Consider the following 26991-nt stretch of genomic DNA (forward strand, 5'->3'; position numbering starts at 1 on the left):
AAAAAGGGAAGGTACCACTTTCTCTTCTGTCCCCTCCCAGCTCTATCCTTTCAGAGTCTAAGCAAATGGGCTAGTGATTGGAACTGTTCTTCCTTATTTCTTTTTTTCCAGGGATACTCAGGAGGGCACACTACCCATAAGTGGGATTTACTGCACAAACCAAACAGTGCTGTGCACAAAATTCAATGACTCTCATTAAATTAAACTAAGCTGAGATGCATACATTTGATAGTGTTTCTTTTCTGTCACGAACTTTAGGATTCTGGGACCATAATGGCTAATCCAGATATCAAAATCATTATAATGTCATATTTGCAGTTGTTAGAATATAATGCAGCTTATTACACATTAAATAAGTAAATTGTAAAATATATTTATTACTAACATTCTATTTTTCAGTTCTTTTTTTTTTCATTTTTAAAGTTTTTGATTCCAGTTAGCTAACATACAGTGTTATATTTAAGATACTAATCATTTTTTGGATGTATGCACGGGGAGTATATTCTCCCAGATAATTCCTAAGATATTATCTATTTAATTTTTTTCGTTTTATTTTATTATGTTAATCACCATACATTACATCATTAGTTTTTGATGTAGTGTTCCATGATTCATTGTTTGTGCATAACACCCAGTGCTCCACGCAGAACGTGCCCTCTTTAATACCCATCACCGGGCTAACCCATCCCCCCACCCCCCTCCCCTCTAGAACCCTCAGTTTTTTCTCAGAGTCCATCATCTCTCATGGTTCGTTTCTCCCCCCGATTTTCCTCCCTTCATTCTTCCCTTCCTGCTATCTTCTTCTTCTTCTTCTTCTTTTTTTTTTTTAACATATATTGCATTATTTGTTTCAGAAGTACAGATCTGTGATTCAACAGTCTTGCACAATTCACAGCACTCACCATAGCACATACCCCCCAATGTCTATCACCCAGCCACCCCATCCCTCCCACCCCCCACCACTCCAGCAACCCTCAGTTTGTTTCCTGAGATTAAGAATTCCTCATATCAGGGAGGTCATATGATACGTCTTTCTCTGATTGACTTATTTCGCTCAGCATTAACACCCTCCAGTTCCATCCACGTCATTGAAAATGGCGAGATTTCATTCCTTTTGATGGCTTGAGGAAGACACAAATGGAAAAACGTTTCAGTTCGTTTTTACATCTCACAGATAATTTAGTAATTCGGTACCTTATTCTGGTTCAAAAATTAAGTGAGTTTGAAATAGATATATTAAATGACTGACTTGTGATCTATAATTTCTTAAGATGCTACCACATAGTTCATATAAAGTATGAAAACAAATGGCAAATTTCAGTATATTTGCAGCCATTTATTTTCTTGTCAGAATTATAACATTGACATTAACTTTTAGTTTCCATTTACAAATATTTTGTAAATATTCAATTTCCTTTACAAATTCCCTCAAATATGTCAGCACACTTTTTCTCCACTTATTTTACAAGATGAGAAAACAAACTAGGATACGCTATCATTCATTTATTCAACAATAAGTAATCACTTACATGTCCCAGGGACTGTGCTAGGGAAAGGGAGAGAGAGAAATAATTCATTGCGTCAATATAACAAGTGCAAACATGAAAGTCAATTTCAGACTATCATATTTTCTAAGACATCTTATGTCCCTTTTTACAAGCATGAAGATGGGAGATTCAGAACACCTGCTAGTTATGCTAGGTTCTTGCCCCAAACCTCATATATATATACACACATTGTTGAGATGAGAACTGAGTTCATATGATTTCTTTAACCATATTTCGCAGAGTCTTAGCAAGTGAACAGCAATGTGAAGTGAAACAAAGAATTCAAAAATTACTCCTTTTTGTAAAGTTCTCTTCTTGACAATATGTGGTATTTTGAAGTTTTATGTGAATACAAGAGCTCCAAGAATCTAAGCTTAGAATTTAAATAGAGTACTTTTTACCTTGGGTTAAATTTCTTCAAAAGCAAAGGCTAAGTCCAGACCTTGGTGCAGTTGTTTTATTGGGGACGTTCCCAGGAAGCAAGAGTGGGGAGGCAGGCAGAGTGAGTTAGAGGAGAGAAGCCAAGACAAGGGTGCTCTCGAGGTTTCTACGCCGTGCAACTGGGGCTTGGTGCCAGTTGAACCTCCCGAGAAGCCTAGCCAACACCTTTCACTGTTGAAATCTGGAAGGGAAGGGAGGCTGGGCGTTCATCCTTCCGTTCCTTCATGCATAGGGTGGCTCTAGGCTAACACTTGGGGGAAAAGCAGAAGGCATGCCAGAGGCATCTCCTACATCTTTGCTGATGGACGATTAAAATGATGGGAAATTGGAGAAGTCTCCTCTGGAGAAATTTCACAGCCCAAGAAAGAAGACTTAAAGATACTGACACTGACCTATGTTAACACCTTCTCCCCACTCCCTTGGTGTGATAAGAGCCCAATTTCATTTGAGGTCGTGATACATCCAACTAACAATACATTTTGTGGTCTTGCTTACGACTAGGTGTGGCCAGCATTTAATTTCTTGCCAAAATGCATATGCAGAGTATTGTGCGCCCTTCTGGAAAGAGACTGGGAGCTTGCTTTCTCTGCCGTCTTCCTTCCTGCTGCCTGTAATGAAGACACAACCATAGCCACCTGGAGACCATGAGGCATTGCACTGAGAGCGGCGCAACCAGGTGGAGGCGGCCTGTATCCTCGGGGATGGGGGTTGCCATATGAGCCCTGGGCTACCCAATCTGTGCTTCTTTTAAGTGAGGGAGAAATAAGTTTTTGTTTTCTGAGTCATCTGTTAGTTTGAGTTCTCTATTCAACCAAATCATATCCCAACTAATGCATCACATGAAACATCTGGAACCCACCTCACCTCCCTGCAGTGAAGGTCATCTCACAGGGCTTCCAGTCAGCTCTCTGGTCTCTCATTCTTAAACAGATTGCACAGCACAGAGTCTCTAAATATGTGAAAAAACCTCCTAATGTGAGAAACAGGCACCAGAAGGAAACTTTGAAGAAATAGAAACAATTCTTGGAGCAAAAGAAAATGTCAAGATAGACTTAAAAATACTATACATTCTCAAAAGATAAGGTATATTCTACATCCAAACACCACTAACAAAATGCAAGAAAATAAATAAAATATTCAGATAATTAAAGCTCTTGGAAACTAAAAACACAACTGGGCTGGAAAATAATGTTGGTAGAAAGTAGTAAAAGAAATATCAGGAGCATAGAATTTCAACCCACAAGGTCCAACAGATGTGTATTCTAGAAAAGGTAAGGGAAAATAGAGTGGGAAGAAATTATCAAAGAAACTACAGAGGAAATTTTTCTTGAAGTTTTCATAATGAAAGGGTCTGCTTACTGCCCAGTAAAGTTAATGCGAAAAGAAAAAGAAAAAAAGAAAAGAAAACCACATCAAGAGACATCATTATGAAATTTCAGAATATCTCCATAAAGAGAACGTTCCCAACATTTTTCAGAAGAAAATGCATCAAGAATCAGAATGAAAGACTTCCCAGCAGCAAAACTAGATTCTAGAAAACAATGCAAGCGTGCTTCTAATGTCTTAAAGAAAATTTATTTTGGTCCGAAATTCTGTAGGCACGCTCTCAATCAGGTGTCAAATGGAATAAGGGACATTCTTAGGCATGAAAAGATGGAAAACATTCATTTTCCTTGTACCCTTTACACTGTCCACCCCCATCCCCCTCGGCTATCTTCAAGTATATTGGCATCAGTTGGCCAGATCTCCCAAAGCTCATCTCTGCTGTGCTGCCTACTTCCTCGGGCTCTCCACACACCCCCTGTGTCATCTACATCCTACCCATTTCATTCTTCAAGAGCCAGCGGAATCCCCACCTGGCTGAGCCGCTAGACCACACTCATCAGCCGCAATCCTACCTTTGGCTCTTCTCACACTCTGGAATCTTCAGTGCACATTTCACCACTCGCCTCAGTTTCATCTGGCATTAATTTCTGTACATGTCTGAATTCCCCAACAAGATTGGAATGGTATCTTACTAATGCTTCAGTTTACGGTGACAGGCAAATAGCAGGTCCCCAACAAACATGGGCTGTTTATCCTAGTTAATTACAGTAATCTGACTCCTGATCCAATTGTCTTTTTGTGATACCTTTCTATCCAAGATATTCTGGGGTTTTGTTCAAAAGAAAATTACTTTACAATCTCTCAAGAACTTCAAAGATAAGAAGAGCTCCAACTTTGCAAGGACAACAATAACTTGGAGGCTGGCTTCCTATTATATTCAATTCAATAATGAACAGTGATTGTGTTTACTCAAAAACTGCAGATCATGATTGCAAAATCAAGTTAACCTAAGGGGAAGAAAAGCATATCATGACACACTTCATGGCAAATGTCCTTTTCTGGTATTAATTAAATGATGATACAAGCCAATTCATGCCACGTCTTACTCTTGTTTTCTAAATTCTGTGGAAACAGAAACAGGCTTCAACAGAAAAGAGAGAGGAATGAAGAGCCTTCTGCTTCAATTTTTGCTCCTTATAACGTTTTCTTCTGCATTTCCTACAGACCGAAAGATGGACACTGAAGAGAACATGCGGCTGGCGCAGGTACTGTCTCAATACATGTTTAATAACGACTATCAAAAAAAAAAGAATTTTATTGATTATCTTGGAACCTAAAAAGACAGCAAATTCCTACAAATTCTGGCACTTTCCCCTAGCTCTAAGGACACCAAGTAACCATGTATGGGGTGGAGGGTGGGGGTAGGGGTGGGAAAGGAGGATTTGCTGCCATTTCAAGCAATGGGTCCAAGTGAAGACAGAGGGAGTAGAAAGGGGACAGCCCTGGGAGAAATGGAGATCTCTATATAAGAATGTCCCTACCAACCAGGGGGACCCAACTACAACTTTCAGGTCCCCTTACCCCTACATGCATGACAAATACTTTGCCTTGGAGATTCCCTCTAAAAATCAGTCCAGTGGATTTGCCATATTTGGTTACCTTAATTAAATCGGCAAAATGAACAACCACGTATCTCTTTTAGGATTTGTTTTAAGGAGACACCAAAATGAAAGTAGACATGTGTAAGCTGTGTGATCCTTTAACACACAGAATCAGCTGACTGTCTTCCCTGGAGGTTTGGAGTTTTATAGGCTCTGGGGTTTGTATAATTCTGGTCACACACAGCTCAGCCACTTGTTGAGAACTGAAGAGGCAGGATGACTCTGCTTCCTTCCTTTCTTTTTTCCTCTCTCGCTCCTTCCTTCCCCTCACTACTTACTTCTTTCTTCCCACCTGAAAAGGATTTCAGATGATTTTGTTTTATCCTGAGATATAGATTTGCTGTCCTGTAGTTTGTGTCCTTTTTTTGTCTCTTTGGTCAGGCATATCTCAACCAGTTCTACTCTCTTGAAATGGAAGGGAGTCATCTTGTTCAAAGCAAGAACAGGAGTCTCTTAGATGGCAAAATTCGGGAAATGCAAGCATTTTTTGGATTGACAGTGACTGGACAACTGGACTCAAACACTCTTGAGATCATGAAGACACCCAGATGCGGGGTGCCTGACGTGGGTCAGTACGGCTACACTCTCCCAGGGTGGAGACGATACAACCTCACATACAGGTAACGCTTGTGCACAGTCTTTTCCCCCTAGTCCCCAAACACAGGAAGGCAACAGTTAATTGTACCGAGCACTTCCTAGGTGCATGGCCCTTCATGGGTCTCACATATTCCATCCTCCCCATGACACTGGGATGTAGGCACCACTGATGGGACCACCTGAAACACAGGGACACTGAAACAAAAGGTTATTTACCATCGTCAAGTCTTACCAGCAGACTGGCTCTGGCAGATATGCTTTAATCTCTAGCCTCGGCCACTTGCATATAAAGTCAGGACCAGAAGCACAGCCATCTGATTGCAGATGGTTGAAGGTACGGCTGGAGTATGCTCAAGAGAAAATGGGAAGAGCCTGGAGCAACCCGTTCATGTTAGAGACACCTGTGGGTGAGAGTTATCAAATCTCAGGTAGACCCTGGGTGAAGTGTGGAGTTTGCCCCCAGGCATCTCAAGGAAAGGGGGCTGAGGTGTGCTTCCAACCTGAGTCGGTGCCCTTGACTGTGGCTCTCAAGCCCTCCTGGCAGGCCCCGAAGTACTTCTCATAACTCTTTCTTCACTTCAGTCTTAGGGGTTAAAAATAGCTTTAGCAAGATAGGGAATATAAACCAGAGGGAAATCTTTTCCTGAGTAACTAACTCTTGAAAGCTCTCAAGGGAGACTCTTCATATATGACACATGCATAAGACTGATTTCCACAAGCCATCTGAGAAAGCAGATCGCCATTCATGTACACAGCAAGCATATACCTGAGATTAATACTCTCCCTCTCAGGATGTGATCTTAGGAAAGTCACTGACCCTCTCTGAGCATCATTTGTTGAAGTGTTATTATCCTCCCTGATAAACAGGGAGGATGACAGGATTGGATCACACAGCATACGTAACTGTGCTTTATTTAAACGGTAACATATTATACCAACCCAAGAACAGCATGACACTATCCGTTAGTGCAGCATATGATTTATAAGAAAGGATCTTTTTGTCTTTGTGTGCCTACATGCATGTGTCATCACCAACTGACCTATTTTGGTGATTTTTGAAGAATCATAAACTACACTCCAGATATGGCACGAGCAGATGTGGATGAGGCTATCCAGAATGGCCTAGAAGTGTGGAGCAGAGTTACTCCATTAACATTCACCAAGACTTCCAAGGGGATTGCAGACATCATGATTGCCTTTAGGACCCGAGGTAAGGTTTCCAGCAGAGAAAAAAGTATGGCTATTTCCATCTCAGGAGATTTGGAGAGGCTGACATTTTCTTCCCCCCTGTGAACTGTATCTCAGTCCATGGCCGGTGTCCTCGTTATTTTGATGGCCCCTTGGGAGTCCTCGGCCATGCCTTTCCTCCCGGTCTGGGTCTGGGTGGAGACACTCACTTCGATGAGGATGAAAATTGGACCAAGGATGGAGCAGGTGAGCCCAATTTTCTTCATGAATCAAATTTTATTATTCTAAAGAATCCCTGAAATAGCTTTGCAATTAGTTGCTTTTTTGCTTCCCAATTTCCCCACAGTTTCCATATTCCAAGATGACACTGATTGAAGTGTTCAGTATCTATTAGATAATTGTGCTTGTACAGGTCAGAGCCTTATCCACACAATGCCCTCATACAGATGCTAATCCTTTCATGATCTGAGCATTCTTCGTGTACTCGCACACTTGTTCATATACCCACAATGCCTGAAGGTCCACTGTGGGCCTGGAACTGTGCAAGGCATTGAACAGACCACAGAGTTGTACTGGACAAGTTCCAACCCTTCAGAGGTTCATGATCTTGTGTGGTGTGAGGCCCAGACCACACACCACCCCACAAGGCAGAGTGTGCTATGTGTTGTACCAATGGTAGAAGTCATCTCTAGCTTCAGAGTTGAGGAAGACTCTAGGGAGGTAGTAATTCTGAGTTAGTGATTAAAGGATGGTATTGTGGGCCCATGGCCCCTAGAAGGTCAATCTGAAGGCATGAACTTCCTCTTCTAACACTTACCCACCTGCCAAGGAATTAGACCCTAATCTTCGTTCAACCTATTCCTTCAGACCAACTGAGTTGATTTTATTTCCTTTAATATGCCTGCCTGGTACTAAAACAGGAAAATTTTTATCACTTTTCAAACAAAAATCAAAACTTTACTACAGTAAAAATATGTGCATCGAACAAAGGAGCAGGCTCAGTAGACTTTAGGGTTCTCCCCACTCCATTTACTGTCATTGACAACAGTCACCTTGGGTCTGGTATCTGGTTTCCTGGGTCCCAGGAAAGCAGCTATGATTCTCCTGATGTGTGGTATAGAAGATCACACAGTGCAGTCCTGACCAAGTAACTCCAGAGAGTCCGTGGGTCAGTTTCAGAGTTTCTGCAAATCAGCACATGATAGATACTCTACAATTTTGGTAAATGAAGTCAATCAGAAATCCTTTACTCAACATCCACCATGACCCAGGCTCTGTGATATAGAGTACACGATAGTGTGCGAGACACAGACCCTGCCCTTGAGGGGTTTACAGTCTAGGGGACACACTCAAATGGCAATTAAAATCAGTATGACCAACACTGGGATAAAGGAAACTATAGCAATGTAGTAGGAGCGTGTAAAAGAAAATTGAACCCAAACACAGAGGTCAGGGGAGGAAGTGATACCAAACCTGAGTTGAAGGCTAAGCAGGAACTCAGAAAGCAAAGTGGAGTAGAGAGTGCTCTGGAAAGAATAACCCAACCGACTCAAGTACCAGGGTTGTGGCAGAAATGGTGAATAGGATCCAGACCATGTAGGGTCTGAAAAGCTAGCATAAAGTTTTGGAAGTCATTGAGATGACCTGAGTTTGAATTCTTTCAGAGTCCCTGTCCCATCTGTGCCAAAAGCACACCCAGCGATACTGCCAGTCAGACAATGGGCACCAGCAAAGGCCAGAGCAGAAAAGCCTAAAGGACCATTAAATAATCCTTGGTCATTCCATGTTTATTTTGTGCAAACATCATTGGACAAGGCTCCATCATAGAAGGCTCAGCCTTTTCTTTAGGATCCATAGGCTGAGTTGCAAATCCATGGACAGTCTTATATTTAGAACCTAACAGACTAGTGGGAGAGAGAGAGAGAGAAAAAGGCAGTTTCACCATGCGTGGTGAGACTTCCAATATGGGTGTATAGGAGGCACATCTAACCATTCTTCCATCCAAATAAACACTTGGATATCCAGCAACAATTATTAAGCATCCACTACTGATCGGCAGTTCAAGAGTCACCAGGAATAAAAGGTGGCTAAGACACAGTCCCTGAAAAGATGCATCACTTCATGAAAGAAATAGTCAGTGCATTCCCTTACGTGCTGTGACAGAATTAAACACTGAGTCTCTGGAAATGCAGAAAGGTGCATTTAACTCAGCCAGGATAGGAGGGGGCAAGTAAGAGAAGCCTCATGAAGGAGATGATTCTAGAGCGGTTTCCTGAGCAGCAAGTAGAAGAACTAGGCAAACAGGGGTGGGAGAGGTAATATTCTGGGTAGACGGGATGGAGGTAGTAAGACATAGAGATTAGAAGGAACATGGCACAGATGAGAGATGCAAATGATTGAGTGTGGTTAGCTCGTGAAATATGAGAACAAAATATGAGTCTGGAAAAAAGGCAGGGACTAGATCATGGAGGGCCGTGGTAAGGTGTTTGGACTTGATCCTACAGCCAATGGAGAACCTCTGAAGGATACAAGTAGGGGAAATGTGATCACATCCAGGACACAGCCCAGCGACAACCAAAGACGGGTGGCTTCTATTTTTTTTAGTAATATCTATTTCTCACACACCTGTTTCCTGCCATTTGCTTGCTCTGGATCGTAGTTCTCCATGATATGACTAATACCAACTACTAGTGTTGAAATATTTCCCAGATAAATGATGGAGCATATAAGAATTACCCACGCTATGGCAAGCTCTTCCTTCTCTCCCCTTAGTTACTTCCTAATCTCAGATGCAACCATTCTTCTTTTGATTGACCCGCATACCCGTGTTTTTCCTGTTTTTGTTAAGGATTCAGCCTATTTCTTGTGGCTGCTCATGAATTTGGTCATGCACTGGGACTCTCTCACTCCAATGATCAGACAGCTTTGATGTTTCCAAATTATGTCTCTCTGGATCCTAACAAATACCCACTTTCTCAGGATGATATCAATGGAATCCAATCCATCTATGGTGAGCAACCTCATAAATCTGAATATACGTGAACTAAATAGGAAACTTTCCAGAAAGGAAGTGAAAAAATCACTTCTTGAAATATCACCATGAAGAAAATATCCCCTTGGGTAAGATCCTTCTGTAAGTATTTCCACATGCCTTCTTAATTCACGGTGCTACTTCTTTTCTCATCAAAGGAAGTCTACCTAAGACATCTGCTATGCCAAAGGAGGCCATGGTACCCCATGCCTGTGACCCTGATTTGACTTTTGACGCTATCACCACCTTCCGCCGAGAAGTAATGTTCTTTAAAGGCAGGTAAACCCATTCCCTTAAACACCTCAACTTCCTATGAATATTTTTCCTTTCAAGAGATTTGGAGGTAAACAGGGAGGAAATCGCAGGGATGGTGAGAACGTGTTCCTTTTCCTTTTCATTTTATAACCGCCCATACTCTTTGAATGTTTTACTATGTGTATATATCTCTTGCTTGTTTGATAAATTAATTTTTAAAATGTTCTTAAGCAAATTTTTTAATTGCCATTGTATAAGAAGGTGAAGTAGAGTCATTTTCAGTGAGTTCTTAGCTAAAATAATACACCAATCCCAGCGGTGCTGGAGCTGACCTACACCATTTCAGGAGCCAATGGCTAAATTTTGGGGAATTTTGTAAACCACTTCACATCACTTCTATAGCTTGGAACTGGCCATGGTTGGAGTATTCACACTCTGGAAATCAGCAAATGATAAAAATTAGGTCTTTTTTCTACTGAAAGTGCCAGCTGATAAACATGAATGACCATGATTCCTTCATGTTGCATCAGTGAAGTGTTCACTGTAGTAAGAACTCTCTTCTCTCCCCGTGTATAACTTACTGGACTTCAGTTGCAACATAGCCTGTCACTTGTGTTTACCATGACTAGATTTTCAGAACAAAGGATTGAGACATAGACCATCTCACAAGCACTGGGGCACAAGGAAAGAATATTTGAAATCAGTCTCCTTCCACCCACAGCTATACAGCCCTCGGATGACATGCTACCACCACCATGCTCTGCACCACAGAGGCTGAGGCCACTTGTCAGGGACATCAGAGAGGGGCGGCCCAGTGCAGGAAGGGCTTTTCAAGTCTCATTCAGGGACTCAGAACTTTACAGCCAGAGGGGAACATCTCAGGAAATATTTTACCATGCAATGATAATACTTCTTTATTCTAGCAAACATCAGACCAAAAAGTTTTTCTTAGATGCTTGGTGTTGCCTTAGAATTCTGAGTATTGCTGATTTGGCAAAAAGGAGGCCATTGAGCACTCAGAATTGAGATTTCTGTGGGTAGGTTGCTACTCTAAGTTCCCAGGAGAGTGGGCACAAATCGTGTCCTTTACAGTCACAGGGTAGAAGTGAGCTCACAACCACCTACATTGGCTGAGGAAAATCGTGTGAATGCTCTAAATTATTTGAGGAGAACGCTAATCAATTAAATAAAAGACAGGCCTAGGTTTACAGTGTTTCCACTGCAATATAGGCTGTTTGTGGAAAGTGTTTTTTGTTCATCACAGGCACGTATGGAGGATCTACTATGATATCACTAATGTGGAATTTGAACTGATCTCTTCATTCTGGCCGTCCCTGCCAGGTGATGTTCAAGCCGCATATGAGAGCCCCAAAGATAAGATCCTAGTGTTTAAAGGTAACTTTGCCCATCACGATTTCTCTTCTGTCTCTGGAAGCCTGAACTGGTTGGTGGGTATTTTGGGGTAAGAAACAAAATATTCACACGTGGGCCAGATGGAGAGCGCTTCTGCCATGACCATGGGTTCCTTCAAAAAGAAAAACTATCCAGGGGTTCTCTGTGGCTGTGAAGACAAACATCATCCCAACTACAGAGGAGCTAAAAGAAACCTGTATGGTAAAAAACTAAAAAACTATCTTTTTTCTGCCAAATAAAGGGAACCCATCCCTCTTTTATATTCCCATTTTACTACGGTTGTCAGATTTAGCAAATAAAAATACAAGATGCCTTGAATTTCAGATAAGACACATAATTTTTTATTATAACTATGTCCCTTGCAATATTTGAATATACTTATACTAAAAATTAGTCATTGTTTATTTGAAATTCAAATTTAACCGGAATCTTATATTTGTTATCAATGCTATTTTTATATGTATTTCATCAGATTACTTGCATTTGAGAATACTTGGGGGCTGAAATCTAGGAGAACATGTCCAAACATAGTTGACTCTTTCGTCAGAGTTAGAGAAATAATCCAGTGAAACCAAATGACATGCATACCAGTGAGCATGCTCACTGTTAACTATCGGGGTGTGTTATTCGTGTAATCGTAATGATAAAAGCAGCCAAAGAAGGCAGTAAGAACAAATGGGGACATGAGGCAACTAAATCCTGAGAGACGAGGCATCTAATTATTTTCAAATTTCTTAAGACATCTATTTTTCCCTCTGGGTATTAGATTGGAAGGTAATCACTTTCTGTCTTCCTAGATGACAACTTCTGGATGATCAGAGGATATGCTGTCTTGCCAGATTATCCTAAACCCATCCATACACTTGGCTTTCCAAGACATGTGATGAAAATTGATGCAGCCCTCTGTGACCACAGTGACAGAAAAACCTACTTCTTTGTGGGCATTTGGTGCTGGAGGTAAGTTTGCAGACAATCAACCTCTTCATTTTATTCTGCAGAAAATATCCACATAGCATAACTTTAACACGGGCAGAAATAAAACTAACCTATAGTCCTCTTAAAGCCAATTATGTTGAAGCCCATCTTGGGTAGATGACACCCACCAAACAAAAGAATGTTTCAATGAGTCCAAAGATCTTTCTCCAACATTAAAAAAAAATAAAGATAATTTTGATGGATTCCTGTCTTGTGGTCCATATATACAATGGAATATTACTCAGCCATCAGAAAGGATGAATACCCAACTTTTACATCAACATGGATGGGACTGGAGGAGATGATGCTAAGTGAAATCAGTCAAGCAGAGAAAGTCAATTATCATATGGTTTCACTTATTTGTGGAACAAGGAATAGCATGGAGAACATTAGGAGAAGGAAGGGAAAAATGAAGGGGGGGGAATCGGAGGGGGAGATGAACCATGAGAGATGATGGACTCTGAGAAACAAACTGAGGGTTCTAGAGGGGAGGGGGGTGGGGGGATGGGTTGGGCCGGTGATGGGTGTTAAGGAGGGCACGTTCTGCATGGAGCACTGGGTGTTATACGCAAACAATGAATCATGGAATACTACATCAAAAACTAATGATGTATGGTGACTAACATAACATAATAAAATAAAATTTAAAAAATAGAATAAAGATAAGATAAAATAATAAAGCTGGTGATGCCAACCAAATTGCCAATAACACAAATGTATCTGGTCAAAATCTGTGAAAGTTCCAAGCTGAGCCCTTACTTTTCTTTTCTTTTTTTTTTTTAATCGCAATGTACTTATTATACAGTGCAATATTAGTTTCTGGTGTACAATATAGTGATTCAACACTTCCATACAACATCCTGTGCTCATCACAACAGGTGCACACCTTCATCCCCATCATCTGTTTCCCCCATTCCCCTACCCACCTCCCCTCTGGTCACCACCAGTGTGTTCTCTGTAGTTCAGAGTCTGTTTCATGAGCCCGTACTCTGATTTAATAGTCCCTCAGAATGGCATCAGTCTGATTAATGATGTGGCTTTAACCCCCTCATCATTTCTTGTTTTCGAGACACTACAAATGATTCAACCAAACATAATCTTTGACATGTTTTTCATTATTGATCGAATTACTTTTCCTGTATAAGGGCTACTTTTTCTCCACATCCCTATTTGACCCCAAGTGGGGCAGTGGAAGGATTAAGCTCCCCGAAACAAGGATCCCCTGGAAACTTTTCCAACCCCTGCATGCAGGTATGATGAAGTGACCCAAAGCATGGACAAAGGGTACCCACGGAGAGTGGTGAAGTTCTTCCCAGGAATTGGTCTCCGAGTCGATGCTGCTTTCCAGCATAAAGGTGAGCATCAGTACCTAACCCTGTAGGATACTTGGAAGACCTCACTGGCTGAGAGAGAAGATAGTACAGAAATGTAACTGCTTCCATTTTTTTTTTAAGGTTTGCACTATTTATTTATTTATTATGTTCAATTAGCCAACACATGCTAAATACATCATTAGTTTTTGATATACTGTTCAACGATTCATTAGTTGAGTAAAAGTTTTAATGTAATTTTGCTCTTCTCAAGTACCCATAATAATAAACTCTAACCAGGCAGGCATTCTCACAAACCGAATTAGTGAGTCCTGAATCATAGGTTCTGTTATACTATTTCAAATCCCTGCAAAAAGTACCAAAATTAATTTTACTTATCATTGATCCAAGAGAGCCCTGGAAAGTCATCCCTCTGAAGAGTTTTAAGTGTGAAAAATGATAAGCACATGAACTGGACAGTGACTCTCAAGCTATTATGTGCATGGTTTAATATGTGCACTTGGGGGTTATGTGAGAAATGACAAATTCTTCAGAGTTCCTGACGCAGATGTAGGACTGTGGGTCAGAAGCAGAAATCTACAGCTTTAGAAGCACCTCAAGCAACGTAAGGTCCAGTCTAGCTACTCTATCTTCAGACTTAGACCACGGAAAACAACCTAGAACATGGAGTAAACAGGAGTCTAAAAAGTTTTCTGAATGACACCATCTTTTACTGCAGTGAAATCTCACACAAAACCTTAACACCTAAAACAGATAGAGCAGAACAACCCAACGAAGATAAGGATATAGGGTACGAGGCCCATACCCACAGGGGCCTTCTTCTCCCTCGGCCAAGACTTTGTTCTGAAACCTAGTAGAAGTACCTCTGGTGTGAACCACAGTCTGGCTAGAAAGGTGGTGATCCCCTTGACATTCATGTTCAGACCTTGGCTTCTTCCTTGGGGAAATAAAAATAACAATATTTCTCATGTGACACTAGTAAAGTAAAATATATCTGGATAATACACAAGTTTCTTTTCTTTCCAAAATGTTCAATTATTTTATTTCATATGCATACAGGTAACAAGTGTGGAACCATCATAGAGTTGTGCAAGATAACAAATGATGATTCTCTCTCTCTAGGATTCTTCTATTTCTTCCGTGGATCAAAGCAATTTGAATATGACCCCAAGGCAAAGAACACCACCAGAATAATGAAAATCAATACGTGGTTTCGGTGTGAAGAACCATTAAACACATTATCTGATTTTAGTATCAGTGAGGAAGGAGTCCATTCAGGAGGAGCAGAGATGTTTTATCATAAGAATTTAAACTTGCTTATTTTTAGTATTGTTCATGTGCTGAAAAAAATCTATAGTTATCAATAAATTCATGGACCAAAAATAAACCTCCAGAGGTCTTTTAATCTGAATTCTGCTTCAAAGTGGAATAGAACTATTCTTTCACATAAGTTGCCTGCCCTCGTTCTAGATATCTATTTGACAACGATTCCATGGATATTTTCAGCTGCCTGATTCTTTTTACAGGAAGTTATCATGCATAAGCAAAACTCTCGCTGTACTTTAATCCTATTTTATGCTTTGTGAACTTGAAAAAGCAAGCCATGTATCTTATAATAACTAAACACTGCAGACATTTATTAAACCAATCTTTAGCAACCTATTTTGTCTGGACCTTTGCAGTTGGAGGCCCAATAAACTGTAAGCCTCATCCCTACCCATATTCTGAAACCACCGAGAAATGATGCTCAGTTGGGAGAGAAAATGCCACCATTTTACTGATAAAACTTATATTAGTAAATGTACCTGTGGGCAAGCTAGTTTCCTAATATCAAATTCTAGAAGAAGACGTACTTACACACAAGTCCTGGGGAGAACTGGAAAGAACCAAGTCTCCCCAAGAATGTGAGTCTTCTGTAGGTTGCATGGAGCCCAAAGAGAAAGAAAGAGGATGGAGTTACATGTGCCAGGTTTCTGTTCCCAAACTCACCAAATCAGACAAGTTATTCCCCCTGCCAAATAGGAGCGAGAGCCTCAAGGGATACAAGACATATTACATGACAGGTGCTCCCCCAGCAATTAGGAAACCAGTAGGAGAAGGAAAATAGTGTTCCCTCTAACCTCCCAAGCACAGGCTAATGCATTTAACCATTCCTTAAGGAATTTAAAATCAGATTTTATATACACTGATCTCAAGAAATGTTGACTTTTCCTCCCTGTGTTTGAAATATTGGGTTTCACCTGAGCCAAAACCCATAAATGGAAAGTTCCTGTCCTCTTTGCTACACCATGTATTTGTTGAGTTTCTAAATTCTTAATGGTTAAATTTTACCTTTCCACCCTCAAAACAAAAGGCTGGCTAAGCTCTTCATGAATTTTTTTTCTTTTTTCTTTTTTTTAAAGATTTTATTTATTTATTTGACAGAGAGAGAGAGACAGCGAGAGCAGGAACACAAGCAGGCGGAGTGGCAGAGGGAGAAGCAGGCTTCCCGCGGAGCAGGGAGCCCAACGCGGGGCTCGATCCCAGGACCCCGGGATCATGACCTGAGCTGAAGGCAGACGCTGAACCAACTGAGCCACCCAGGCGCCCTCTTCATGAATTTTCTGACCCAGAAAATGGAAGGTTGTCAGTTGAACTTGATTCTGATGAGGTGATAGATTGAGCAAGTGTCACCTAATAGAAAATATGCATAGAAAATCTCAGAAATTCCTATAATCACATTCCCTACCTTGAGTTCATTGTTCCCAGATTCCTATTAGAAAGGGACATAGAGAAGAGTTATTGCATGTTTGGAATAGAAAGTAAATTTTAAAGAGTACAGCTTAATACCTAACATAGAGTAGATGTGCTAGTCTTTGTAAAACAAATAGTGTTGGAATAATCAAATATCCATATGTACACACAGAAAGAACCTCGATCCCTACCTCACATGGTTCATAAAAATTAACTCAAAATGAGTCATAGACCTCTAGTAGAAGAATCAAAAATATAAAACTTCTAAAAGAAAATATTTAAAAAATTTTTGTGGCTTTAAACAGATTTTGAGATAGGACATAAAAACCATGAACCATAAAAGAAAACACTGATGAATTAAATTTCACCAATACTGAAAACATTTGCTCTTCCAAAAAACATTAAAACAATGAAAAGTCAAGCCACACATTAGGAGAAAATATTTTCAAAACATGTTTCTGATAAAGGACTTGTAACCTGAATATAGAAAGAATTCTTTTAACCCAAAAAGAAGACAAACAACTCCATTTTCTTAAATGGCCAGAATATTTGCTGAGTGGCAAATAAACACATAAAGAGATGTTTAACATCTTAATCATTTAGGAAATGCTAATTCAAACCACAACGAGATACCACTCATACCCAACAGTATGGTTGAAATGAAAAAGACTGAAAATACCAAGTGCTGAGAAGAGGTTGAGTAACCGGAACTCTCTTGGAGTGAGAATAAAAAGTTAAACAGCCACTTTGGAAAACAGTTGGGCTACTCCTTATAAAGTTAAACATTCACTTGCCATGTGACCTATGACCCCACTCCTAAATATTTACCAAGAAAAATGAAAACACGCTCATGCAAATGGTTGTACATGAACGTTAATGATCGCTTTCTTTGTGACAGCTGAAACTGGAAACAACCCGAATGTCTATCAATCGGTAAACAGAAAAACTGTGGTCCATCCATCCAGATGGCAGAAAACCACACGTGCAACAATATGGAGGAATCTTGAAAGCCTTTGGGAAGTGAAAGAAGCCAGACACAGAAGACTCACTATCACATGATTCCCTTTATATCTAAAAATTAGAAAAGGCAAAAGTAAAATGATAGAAAACAGATCGCTGCTTGCCGGGGTGGGGAATAGGGAAGAGACTGAACACAAAGGAACGTGAAGATGGAGATGTTCTGTGTCACAATTATGGCGTTGGCAACACTAATGAGTATATTTTTTAAGACTGCATAAAGTTAGTGAATTGTACTATATGTTAATTCTACTTCATATCACTGATTAACAAGAGCAGTGAGGCATAGCGCTGATTCTCAAAGGTTGGTCAAGCTTCTTTTGTTTCCTCTTGTCTACTCTCAGTTCTGTGGCATAAATGTCTGTGATATTATAATTTGGGGGGGGCATCTGAAATTGCACTCAGATTTGCTTATGGGCAGTTACTTTCTCCTTGATTTTCAAGAAAAATATTGATCCATAGGAGAGGACAAGATTCAATTATAAAAAAATCTTATTTTAAACCCAGTGGGGTATCTAAAAGCACGGTTTTCTGGGGAATACAGGTTGACAATTAGAGCTATAGTAAACACTTATAAGAATAACCCAGAGGTCAGATGATATCACTCAGCCTTTGAAATTTAAGTAAACTTGACTTCCAAATCCCTATGGGGATTGTAAGACCCTCCACCAAGTGACTGTCCCTTCGCCAGGCCACCTCCCAGCCACGTCTCCTGGGCCTCCAGGCCCTGCTTCTCTGTCTGACCCCCTCCCTGCTTTGCCTTCTATGAGGAACCCACGTTCCTATTAATTTTTTGTTTAGAATGTATAGCAGTGAAACTCCCTTTGTTTTATTGTCTTTTCAAGGTGCTATCAAGGCCTCTGCTTTCTTGGAAAAGCAGCTTCAGAAGACAGGTTTTTCTCCTAGAGAAGAGCACCAGAATACATGTTCACCTTCCTTCCTGAAAGAAGCGTTTCAGTTTCCCTTGGCTAGCCTGGAGGCTGGGCGGGACCATGGGCTCTGGCGCCAAACCGCTCCGGTCTGTGTCGCTCCTAGTCCACCTGGTAGCTGCGGGACTTTGGGCAAGTTCCTGAGCTCTCGGTGCCTCAGTGCCTCCATCTGTGAAAAAGCATAGTAAGAGATCCAGGCTCAGAGGGTTGTTCAGAGTGGGACTAACGGGTCACCTTAGGATTTCAGGCAGAGCACGTGCCATCATTATTCAATTAGGGGAACTGAATAACATACCCCAAAATACAAACGATTGGAAAAACGAGAAGCCGATCTCAGAGTTTCCCGACATTGGAATAAACTAGGAAGCAATTCTTTCCCAGCTGTACCATCCACTTACTGGGAACAAATTAACTGGAACGACAGAGCTTGTTTCAATTTGCTGCGTGCGCTCGTTTTCTCCAGGGTCTGTGAGCAGGTCTGGAAACAAAGAAAGAGCTTCAAGAGCAAGCTTGACCAGGACCGCGTCGACAACCGTTACGCTTGTCGGAGATCTGAGCCACAGACAGGGAACAGAAACGAATTCACACAGAGAGAAGGTATTGCACTTTCCTCTTGCCTGGAGACAGAGGGAACGCGCCATGACCTTCCTGCTGGTCGGGTCCACTCTCCTTCCGCGTTCGCCTGAATGAATCACTTGTTCCCCAGGGAAACAGAAGAATGTTTTTCTTTCGGTCTTGAAGATATTTTAAACACATGACATATCTTCAGGCTGAAATTCAGTCCCTTGTTTGTCTTCAGGTATAAAGAATCTTAAAAAGGAAGTTCAGTAGCTAAAAAATATCTTTAACTTCCTTAAACTGGTCACAGAATCCTAAACCTTAAGTCTATATTCACTCACTACCCAGATACCGCTATCTACCTGAAGTTTCCACAGGAAAATACAAATCCAGCTTTCCCTAATAGGAGTCACTTAAAATGTGATTTCTAGAAGAGATTAGGAAAGTATCAACAGAATAGTCCACACTGGATTTCCCTTAAAGGGAAAAGTTTCCAGAACAGAGAAATGTTTCTGTCTGACCACTCTTCATAGTTTCATGCAGCTTTTACTGCTTAAGTGACCATAAAGCCATATTTGGTTTTAATCTTGAGATTTAATAAATATTTTTTCTATTTATTTCTGAACTATGGTGTTCAATTTATTAGTAAAAAATAGTACAAGATTTATTTTGAAGCTTATTTATTTTTTGACAAATTGAGTTCAGAGTTTCAGGTTTCTTGAGCTATTTTTAAAACTTAGAAAAAGCAAAAAGAACCCAACAGGGAGGACTCTAAGTGGACAAATCCATGAGGATGAAACGGAAGGCACAGGAGTCTAAAACGCTCTGGCAATAGGACGCTAGGGGCTTGAAAGAGTCACATATGAAAATGCATCATACGTTACAAGGGTCTTATGATGAATGTGATCTTCTCAGGAGGCTTGTGTTAGTGAATGTGTTGATTTCAACAAAGACGGCACCTTGTTATTTTTCACATAACACTTAGCTGGTCATATGACCGTGACTCGGTCTCATTTATTCAATACGTAGGTCTTCAGTACCTGCCGTAAGTCAGACACGTGGTCTGTTGAGGTGGATGCTTCCATTCAACCAACATTTACTGGGGGCCTACTGGTGCCATGCACTGTTTCGGGAGCCAAGGATATCGCCCTGAACAAAACAGCAGAGCCCCTGCCTTCGTGGGCCCCATATTCCAGCCAAGGTAGAGAAACCACAAATAAACAAAAAGTTGTAAATATGTCAAGCTTGACTGATGCTCTGAGACACACTAGAGCAGTGTGTCTGGGCGGGCGCAGGGTGCTGGGTGCTGCCCCTTGCAGGCAGAGCCCGTGTCAGGGCCCCACTGTCCAGGGGCGGGAGCTGAGGAGGAGGACGGCCTCCCCTCCCTCCCGGGGCAGCATCTCTCGTGCTGGCTGTCTCTTCAGGGCTCTAGCTTCGGCTCCGGCCAGGTGATGGATCCGGTCATATGGTCCCTCTCTAACTTCTAGGCTCTTCACTGTCCCCGCAGGCTTCTCGGCCTCTTCCATCGCTCTTAGAATTAATTTGCAGCATTCAATCCCCCGTTTCCAATACTCAGTGATTTGTTTCCCCATTGACGCATGACGAATACTTTGAGTAAGGTGCAACACACGTGGGGTGTTTGGGGATGAAGTACAGAGAGCTCTTAGTGAAGACTAAAGTCCTAAAATCTGAAGGAGCTGAGCAAGCAAACAAACCATGTCTCGGGGAAAAGAGCACCCCAGGAGAAACAGTTCCGTGCAAAGGCCCTGAGGCTGAGTTGAAGAGCAGTGAAGAGGCTCCTGTGACTGAGGTAGGAGGAGATTGAGGGCAAGGAGATGAACCTGGAGGAGGCACGGGCAGACGATCATATGGGGCCTCACAGGTCATTATATCGACTTGAGACTCTAGAGAGACTTGAGAAGAGAAGCAACATGATGGTTGCCTGCCTTCCATTTTAGAAGAACCCCTCTGGCTGCTCTGAGCCAGCCAGCTACAGGCCCAGGAAGTTCCTAGCACAGTCGATGATGGTGGTGACCGGGAGAAACAGAGCAAGGGTGTGCTCTGAAGGGGGCACGACGGGGTGGGCTCATTGACTGGACGGACGCAGTGTGATGTCACGACTGGGGTCAAGGGCAACCCAGGCTTTTTCCTGGACAGTTGGAAGAACAGAGCGTGCGCTCACTGGGGCACTCGGGCCAGGGGAGGAACAGCTCTGAGCAGAAAATCAAGATGTCCAGCAGCAGTCGGATACACAGGTCTGAAGTTCAGAGGCGGAGCCTGAGCGTGGGGCGTAAATCCCATCGCCATGTGGAGACCCGGGATTGGGTCAGGTCACCCGCGCAGTGACCCGGAGAGAGGCAAGCAGAAGCTGAAAACCGATCCCTCGTCATTAGCAGATTGAAGACGAACGGTGTTGTATGTTTCGGCCCCACACCAACTGCACTCAGGCACGTGGGCACACAGTCCTGCCGGTGTCGGCCCCTGGGCGCTGTGCCCTGAGCCCACTACCTCACCCCGCACAGTTCACCACGGCTCCCAGCCCATCGGCCCACCCTCTCCGTCGGAAGCGGGCACGCCTTGTAGAGCAGGGACGGAGAGACAGGCAGCACGAGCCCCCAGCTGCCCAGATCGAAGCAAAGTGGGACTCTCAAAAGTACGCGAAGTCAGCTATAGCAAGTGTTCATCGCAGTTTTGTTTAGCAAACATATGAAAAGATAAATACATTTGTCATTAATGTAGAAAACTTTACCAAGTGAGAAAACTTCCATCATTTGCCGTCTTGAGGAGAACTCTTGTCCGTGATGCAGGAGAACTCTACCTCGCCTCCTTGCTAAATGGTCTGCAAGCCGAATTCTGGCCTTCAGCGCCACTGAGACTTCATTTTATTAAGTATTACACTTTACACAAAGTATTGACACTTTTTCTATAAGAATGGAACTTAAACAACAAAAAGAATCAATTCAAGAACGTATGATTAGAGGCAGCATTTCTTAAAAAACAAAAAACAGAAAAACCTCACTTCATCATGTTCCATACCAGTCATTGCATTCAAATTAGAAAAACAGCCCTCTTTCAGACCTACCTGCCAATGGCAAGAACCGCCCGTTATCAGAACCAAGCTCCTGCCCAGTTGGGTCTCCATTGTTAACACAAAATGCTGTTATTTTTAAGTCCTTAACTTCATTGATATTTATCTCAAGCCAATTCTTTTTTTTTAAAAGATTTTATTTATTTATTGGAGAGAGAGAGAGCATGAACGGGGTGTGGGGCAAAGGGGAAAGGGGAGAGATTCTGAAGCAGACTCCACACTGAGTGTGGAGCCCTACAGGGGTCTTGATCCCACGACCCTGAGATCACAACCTGAGCAGAAACCAAGAGTCAGATGCTTAACCCACTGGGCCACCCAGGCGCCCCTGAAGCCCGGTGTGTAAGGACTTTTTAAACGATCATAATAGTGACCATTCACTAAACACAACAAGCTATGTGCCCTACGGAATCTCATTTATCTTGAAAGAGTGGATATTGTTGTGTTTCACAGATGAAGAAATGAGGCTCTGAGGCCTTCGCTTTCTCGCCAGGGTCATGTGACAAGTGTTAGGCACCCCCACACCCTGGCTCATGTACCCACGTCTTCTCGCAGAGCACGAGCCTGAACAAGCACCCCATCCACGCCAACCTGAGCGCCTGTAAGAACCTGGCTCTCTGACCCACCCCAGACTTGCAGCAGCCTGCAGGCTCGACTGCAACGGGCTTCCTGGCTCTTCCGCAACACGTTTCACCAAAGTCGGATTTCACGATTCCTGTGGTTTCTTTTCTCAACGTGTGTAAAGGAAAAAGGAGTGCAGTACATTCCCCATTAAGCAATCGGATGGCACAGCAAGCGACACGTGATGGGACCCGGGGTGGCCTGTCCACGGAGACATGCCCTCGAAGCGCAGTTGTCAGAGACAGTGGGGACGCCGTCTGCGTCTCAGCTGTCGGCCTGGGACCCTCTTTATTTCACAGTAATCAAAATAGCTACAAATATTGGCCTGCAGGCTATTTGCTTAGAACTCCGTAAAGACTGACAACCGTGACCGTTAGAAGTTAGTATTTCACTAACCACGTCCCCATCTGTGTGATCTTATTTGGTTCTCAAGGTAACGCTAAGAGGTAAGGAGAAAATGCTGGTGAGGAGAAATCCATTTTACAAAGAGGAAGGAGGAGCTGCTTTAAAGGAGGAATTCGTGTTCAGACCTGCCTGGCAGTGTTCTTACTAGACCCGGCTGGGGGAAGCCCAGGCGGACGCCCACCACCCCTCCCACCCAGCCCTGCATCTCGGGGCCGTCGCTCACACTGCCAGCAGCTTGGTCTGAGCTCCCAGCATCATTCCCTGGAGCGAACCCGAAGGTATCGTTTGCTGACACGGTGCCACTCAGAACACCTGGCCTGAACTCCTGGGCCCTCTGCCACCGCTGAACTCTGAAACCTATCCCTCTCTGCAGAAGGGCAGGCTGTAAGCCTGCCGAGGAAAATCACCCACACCCTGGGACCAGCTTTTTCTCCTGGAGAACATAACATGCATCTCACAATTTCTTTCTTAGAGCAGCAATCCCCAGCCTGAGCTGCAGGCCCTCATCGGTTGGACGGCTGAAGCAGAACGCCACGGACGGGTGGCTTCAGCCACAGATGTTTATTGCTCGCAGTCCTGGAGGCTGGACCCTCAGGGGGCCAGCGCGGTGGCCTTCTGATGAGAGTTCTCTTCCTGGTGATGCCGTCACGGGGCCTTTCCTTGGCCTGTGTCCAGAGAGAGAGAGAGATCTCCCCGCTCCACCGTCTTTTTATAAGGGCACCAATCCCATCATCAGGGCCCTGTCCTCATGATCAGTCTAAACCAACTACCTCCCCAAGGCCGTACCTCCAAAGACTGTCACACTGCAGATTAGGATGTCAACATACAAATTTGGCAGGGGGAGTGGGACACAAACATTCAGTCCATAGCACAATCAGAATTGCTCTGGGAGCTTTTAAAATTACCCATAATTAGGCTCCTTCCTGCTGGACTAATCAAGTCAGAGTCTCAGGAGGGTTGGGCCTGAGACCCCGCATTTCCAGCAAGCTCCCAGATGATGCTGGTCCAGCCTGTCTCTGAGCACCATTGACTTCCTGACACAGGGGTTCTCGAGGGCTAGAGTGGATTGGAATTGCCTAGAGGGCCTATTAGGTAATAATACAGAGTGTGGGTCCCACCCCGAGGCTTTGTGACGCAGCCTGTCTTGGACGGGGCCTTTCTAACTAGTTCCCAGGTGATGTTGATGCAGCTGGTCTGGAGACCCCCCCCTCTGGAAGCCCGTGTGCACTGCCCACCCCCACCGCCTCCGGCCTCCCTCCCGCCTCTGTTGTCCTGCTAACGCCACTGGGGCGGGTCAAGATCTTACAGCACAGAAAGCAGAGCCCAGGACGACAGGTGGAGGCCAGGTTGGAGGGCCGACAAGGCTGAGTCCACCTGCTCACGTCCCCAGTGAGCTCTCTCGGGGCTGCGTGTTGCAGGCCCCGCCCCGGACGCGGGAAGGCTTCTTATCGCCCCTAAACCGCTGCACAGACGGCCCCACTTTCCATAATGAGTATAGACGGCCCAGCACACGTGGAGCCCCTTCAGCTAACTGCCCTGTGACTGCACCACCGTGCCCCTCACCCTATAAAGCTGGGGAGGAAGCTCCCGCCTCCGGGGGTTGGGGAGGGAAGAGGAGAAGAGCTGGTTCGCGTCAGCTACTCTGAGTGGGGCTCCGAGTAAGGGGTGTGCGGGGGCTTGCAACGGCCTTCTCAGCCTGGAGAAGCCTTTCCTCCTCCCCCTTCCAGCACTTGACTGCTCTTGAGTCGCGCTTCATAAATGCAACCCCAGGGCGGGGGCCATCCTATCTGTTGGAAATCCCCCATTTGGGCGCCGTCTGTTTACCAAACCAGAGCCAGCCTCTGAGTCATTCAATCCCCCAAGACAATAGGCCACTCCCTTGGCTGGCCCTCCGGCTCTGGGACACTGGATTAAGTGATTAAAGCTTGTTGAGAAATAGCTTCCCCAGAAAGGACCAACACCCACCTGAACGCCGAGGGCTCTGAAATCTGTCTGAGGCATCAGGAGCCTCATCAAATCAGCTGTACAAACCACTCCAAAGGGAGCTTGCTCACAGGAATAGACAGAACGGTCCTCTCTTCGTGATGTGTGACCAGCTGGGAGGGAATAAGAATTCCTGATCTATTCTTCTTGCCCAAGGAGGGCTGCCATGGGTCTCCTCCTCCGTCTTTGCGCCGCCCGCGCCGCCCACCCCCCCCACCCCCCCAGGCTCTGCGTGACAGATGGGGAGGGCTCCGGCACTGGTGGCCGCCCGGGCAATGAGGGGGACCAGCCGATGGCCAGCGCCAGCTCAGATGGGGCCCATCCTGGTGAGGCTGATGTTCCCAGAAAGTTCTAGAGCTTGATTGCACCCCGTCAGGTTCTGCTCTTCTCCACGGCATTTATCAGGAAGAAAATACCAAGTTCAGCCAGTGAAAGAACATTGAAACCAATGGCCAGAAGAGCATAAAGCATTCAGACGATGGGACCGGGCATTCTGGGATCACTGCTCGGAGGCACACACCTGTTCGCACTCCCTGAGCCTCGTTTTTCTTTTTTTTAAAGATTTTATTTATTTATTTGACAAGAGACAGAGAGGGAGAGCAGGAACACAAGCAGGGGTAGCCGGAGAGGGAGAAGCAGGCCTCCCGCGGAGCAGGGAGCCCGATGCGGGGCTCGATCCCAGGACCCTGGGATCATGACCTGAGCCGAAGGCAGACGCTTCACGACTGAGCCGCCCAGGCGCCCCTGAGCCTCGTTTTTCCCTCCTAGCTGAGTGACCAGCAAGTCAAGTCTGGTTTTCACCATTTTCTGAATTTAAATCTTTGAGTCTTCAGCATCGTTTAAAAATCCCCATGCGCCACCTAGTGAACCTTGGGTGAGCTGAGAAAGTGTCCGTCCGTCTATCCCGTAGGGTCGGACCGCTGCCTCACGGAGGGAAAAATGCAAAGCTGTGTTTCTCTGATTTCAGTCTTCAGGTGGATCCCCTAGGGAGCTTGAAAAAATGGGGACTCTGATGCAAGATGGGGTGGGTGGGGCCTGAGGTCCTCCCAACACCCCTGAGTAAAAAGGATCTCTTCCTCCCCATTGCTGTAGATGACGCAACACAGGACAAGGTACCAAGAAGACGCGAGAGAATTGTTAAGACCTTTTTTTTCTTCCTACATAAGGCACAAACCCAGAAAATACGATTAAAAAACTGAAAATTTGGGACACCTGGGTGGCTCAGTTGGTCAAGCGACTGCCTTCAGCTCGGATCATGATCTCAGGGTCCTGGGATCGAGCCCCGCAACGGGCTCCCTGCTCAGCGGGGAGTCTGCTTCTCCCTCTGACCCTCCCCCTGCTTGTGCATACTTTCTCTCACACTCTGTCTCTCTATCAAATAAATAATTTTTTAAAAAATATATAATATGCGCCTATTTTTTTCTTTTAGAAAGGCTAAATTGTATATATGCTTAGATATCTATAGACCTTTCCTCAGTGATGCTCAAGGGACGAACAGCAGAGACCGCCCCTGGGCAGGAGCGAGATGGGGGAACTCGGGGAGACACTTTCCAAGGTCCATAACAACCGCACGGGGACCACGGCTGGGGAGCGGGGACAGTCCGGTGTGCTTCCTCATCCGGCCACCAGATGGCAGTGGCCTCCCGGAGCATTTGCGCTGGAAGGACGGAAAATCCGCGAGCCGCCTCCCGGCTGACCTCGGTCCTGGCAATCAGGCCAGAGCCCCACCCAGTACTGGCGTAGCCCCGCACTCCGTAGCTAAGGCACTCAGGCCCCTTCCCGAAATTCCCCGGGTGAGGGCACGGTGGCCCCGAAGAGCAGTCCAGGACTTTTCCGTAAAGGCCGTCAGTCCGCGGAGTTTGCGCGGGCCGCGGCCTGGGCCCCTCCTGCGCGTC

General features: G+C 44.1%; 1 protein-coding gene across 10 annotated transcripts; it reads left to right on the forward strand.

The window, feature by feature from the left end:
• The first annotated feature begins 318 nt into the window (after positions 1 to 318).
• MMP27 (matrix metallopeptidase 27) lies at positions 319 to 26452 on the forward strand. Of its 10 annotated transcripts, none has more exons than XR_015766664.1 (12): positions 319 to 4579; positions 5357 to 5595; positions 6634 to 6782; positions 6878 to 7006; positions 9609 to 9770; positions 9950 to 10070; positions 11311 to 11441; positions 12257 to 12416; positions 13686 to 13789; positions 16190 to 19041; positions 20032 to 20203; positions 26189 to 26452. XR_015766664.1 is itself a non-coding variant. In XM_088017906.1 (10 exons), the coding sequence occupies exons 1-10, from the start codon at positions 4478 to 4480 to the stop codon at positions 16315 to 16317; spliced, it is 1425 nt and encodes a 474-aa protein (XP_087874032.1). In that variant the 5' UTR covers positions 319 to 4477; the 3' UTR covers positions 16318 to 19627. The 10 variants fall into 10 exon arrangements, 4 of the variants coding, with proteins under 4 accessions (XP_087874032.1, XP_027961547.1, XP_027961548.1 ...); XR_015766666.1 differs by lacking the exon at positions 26189 to 26452 and adding an exon at positions 23142 to 25289; XR_015766665.1 differs by lacking the exon at positions 26189 to 26452 and having other exon boundaries at positions 20032 to 20239.
• The last annotated feature ends 539 nt before the right edge of the window (positions 26453 to 26991 follow it).

The sequence above is a fragment of the Eumetopias jubatus genome, unplaced genomic scaffold, assembly GCF_037043125.1.
Source record: "Eumetopias jubatus isolate StellerSeaLion01/CBP00866 unplaced genomic scaffold, mEumJub1_p1.0 scaffold_13, whole genome shotgun sequence".
NCBI classification, from domain to species: Eukaryota; Metazoa; Chordata; class Mammalia; order Carnivora; family Otariidae; genus Eumetopias; species Eumetopias jubatus.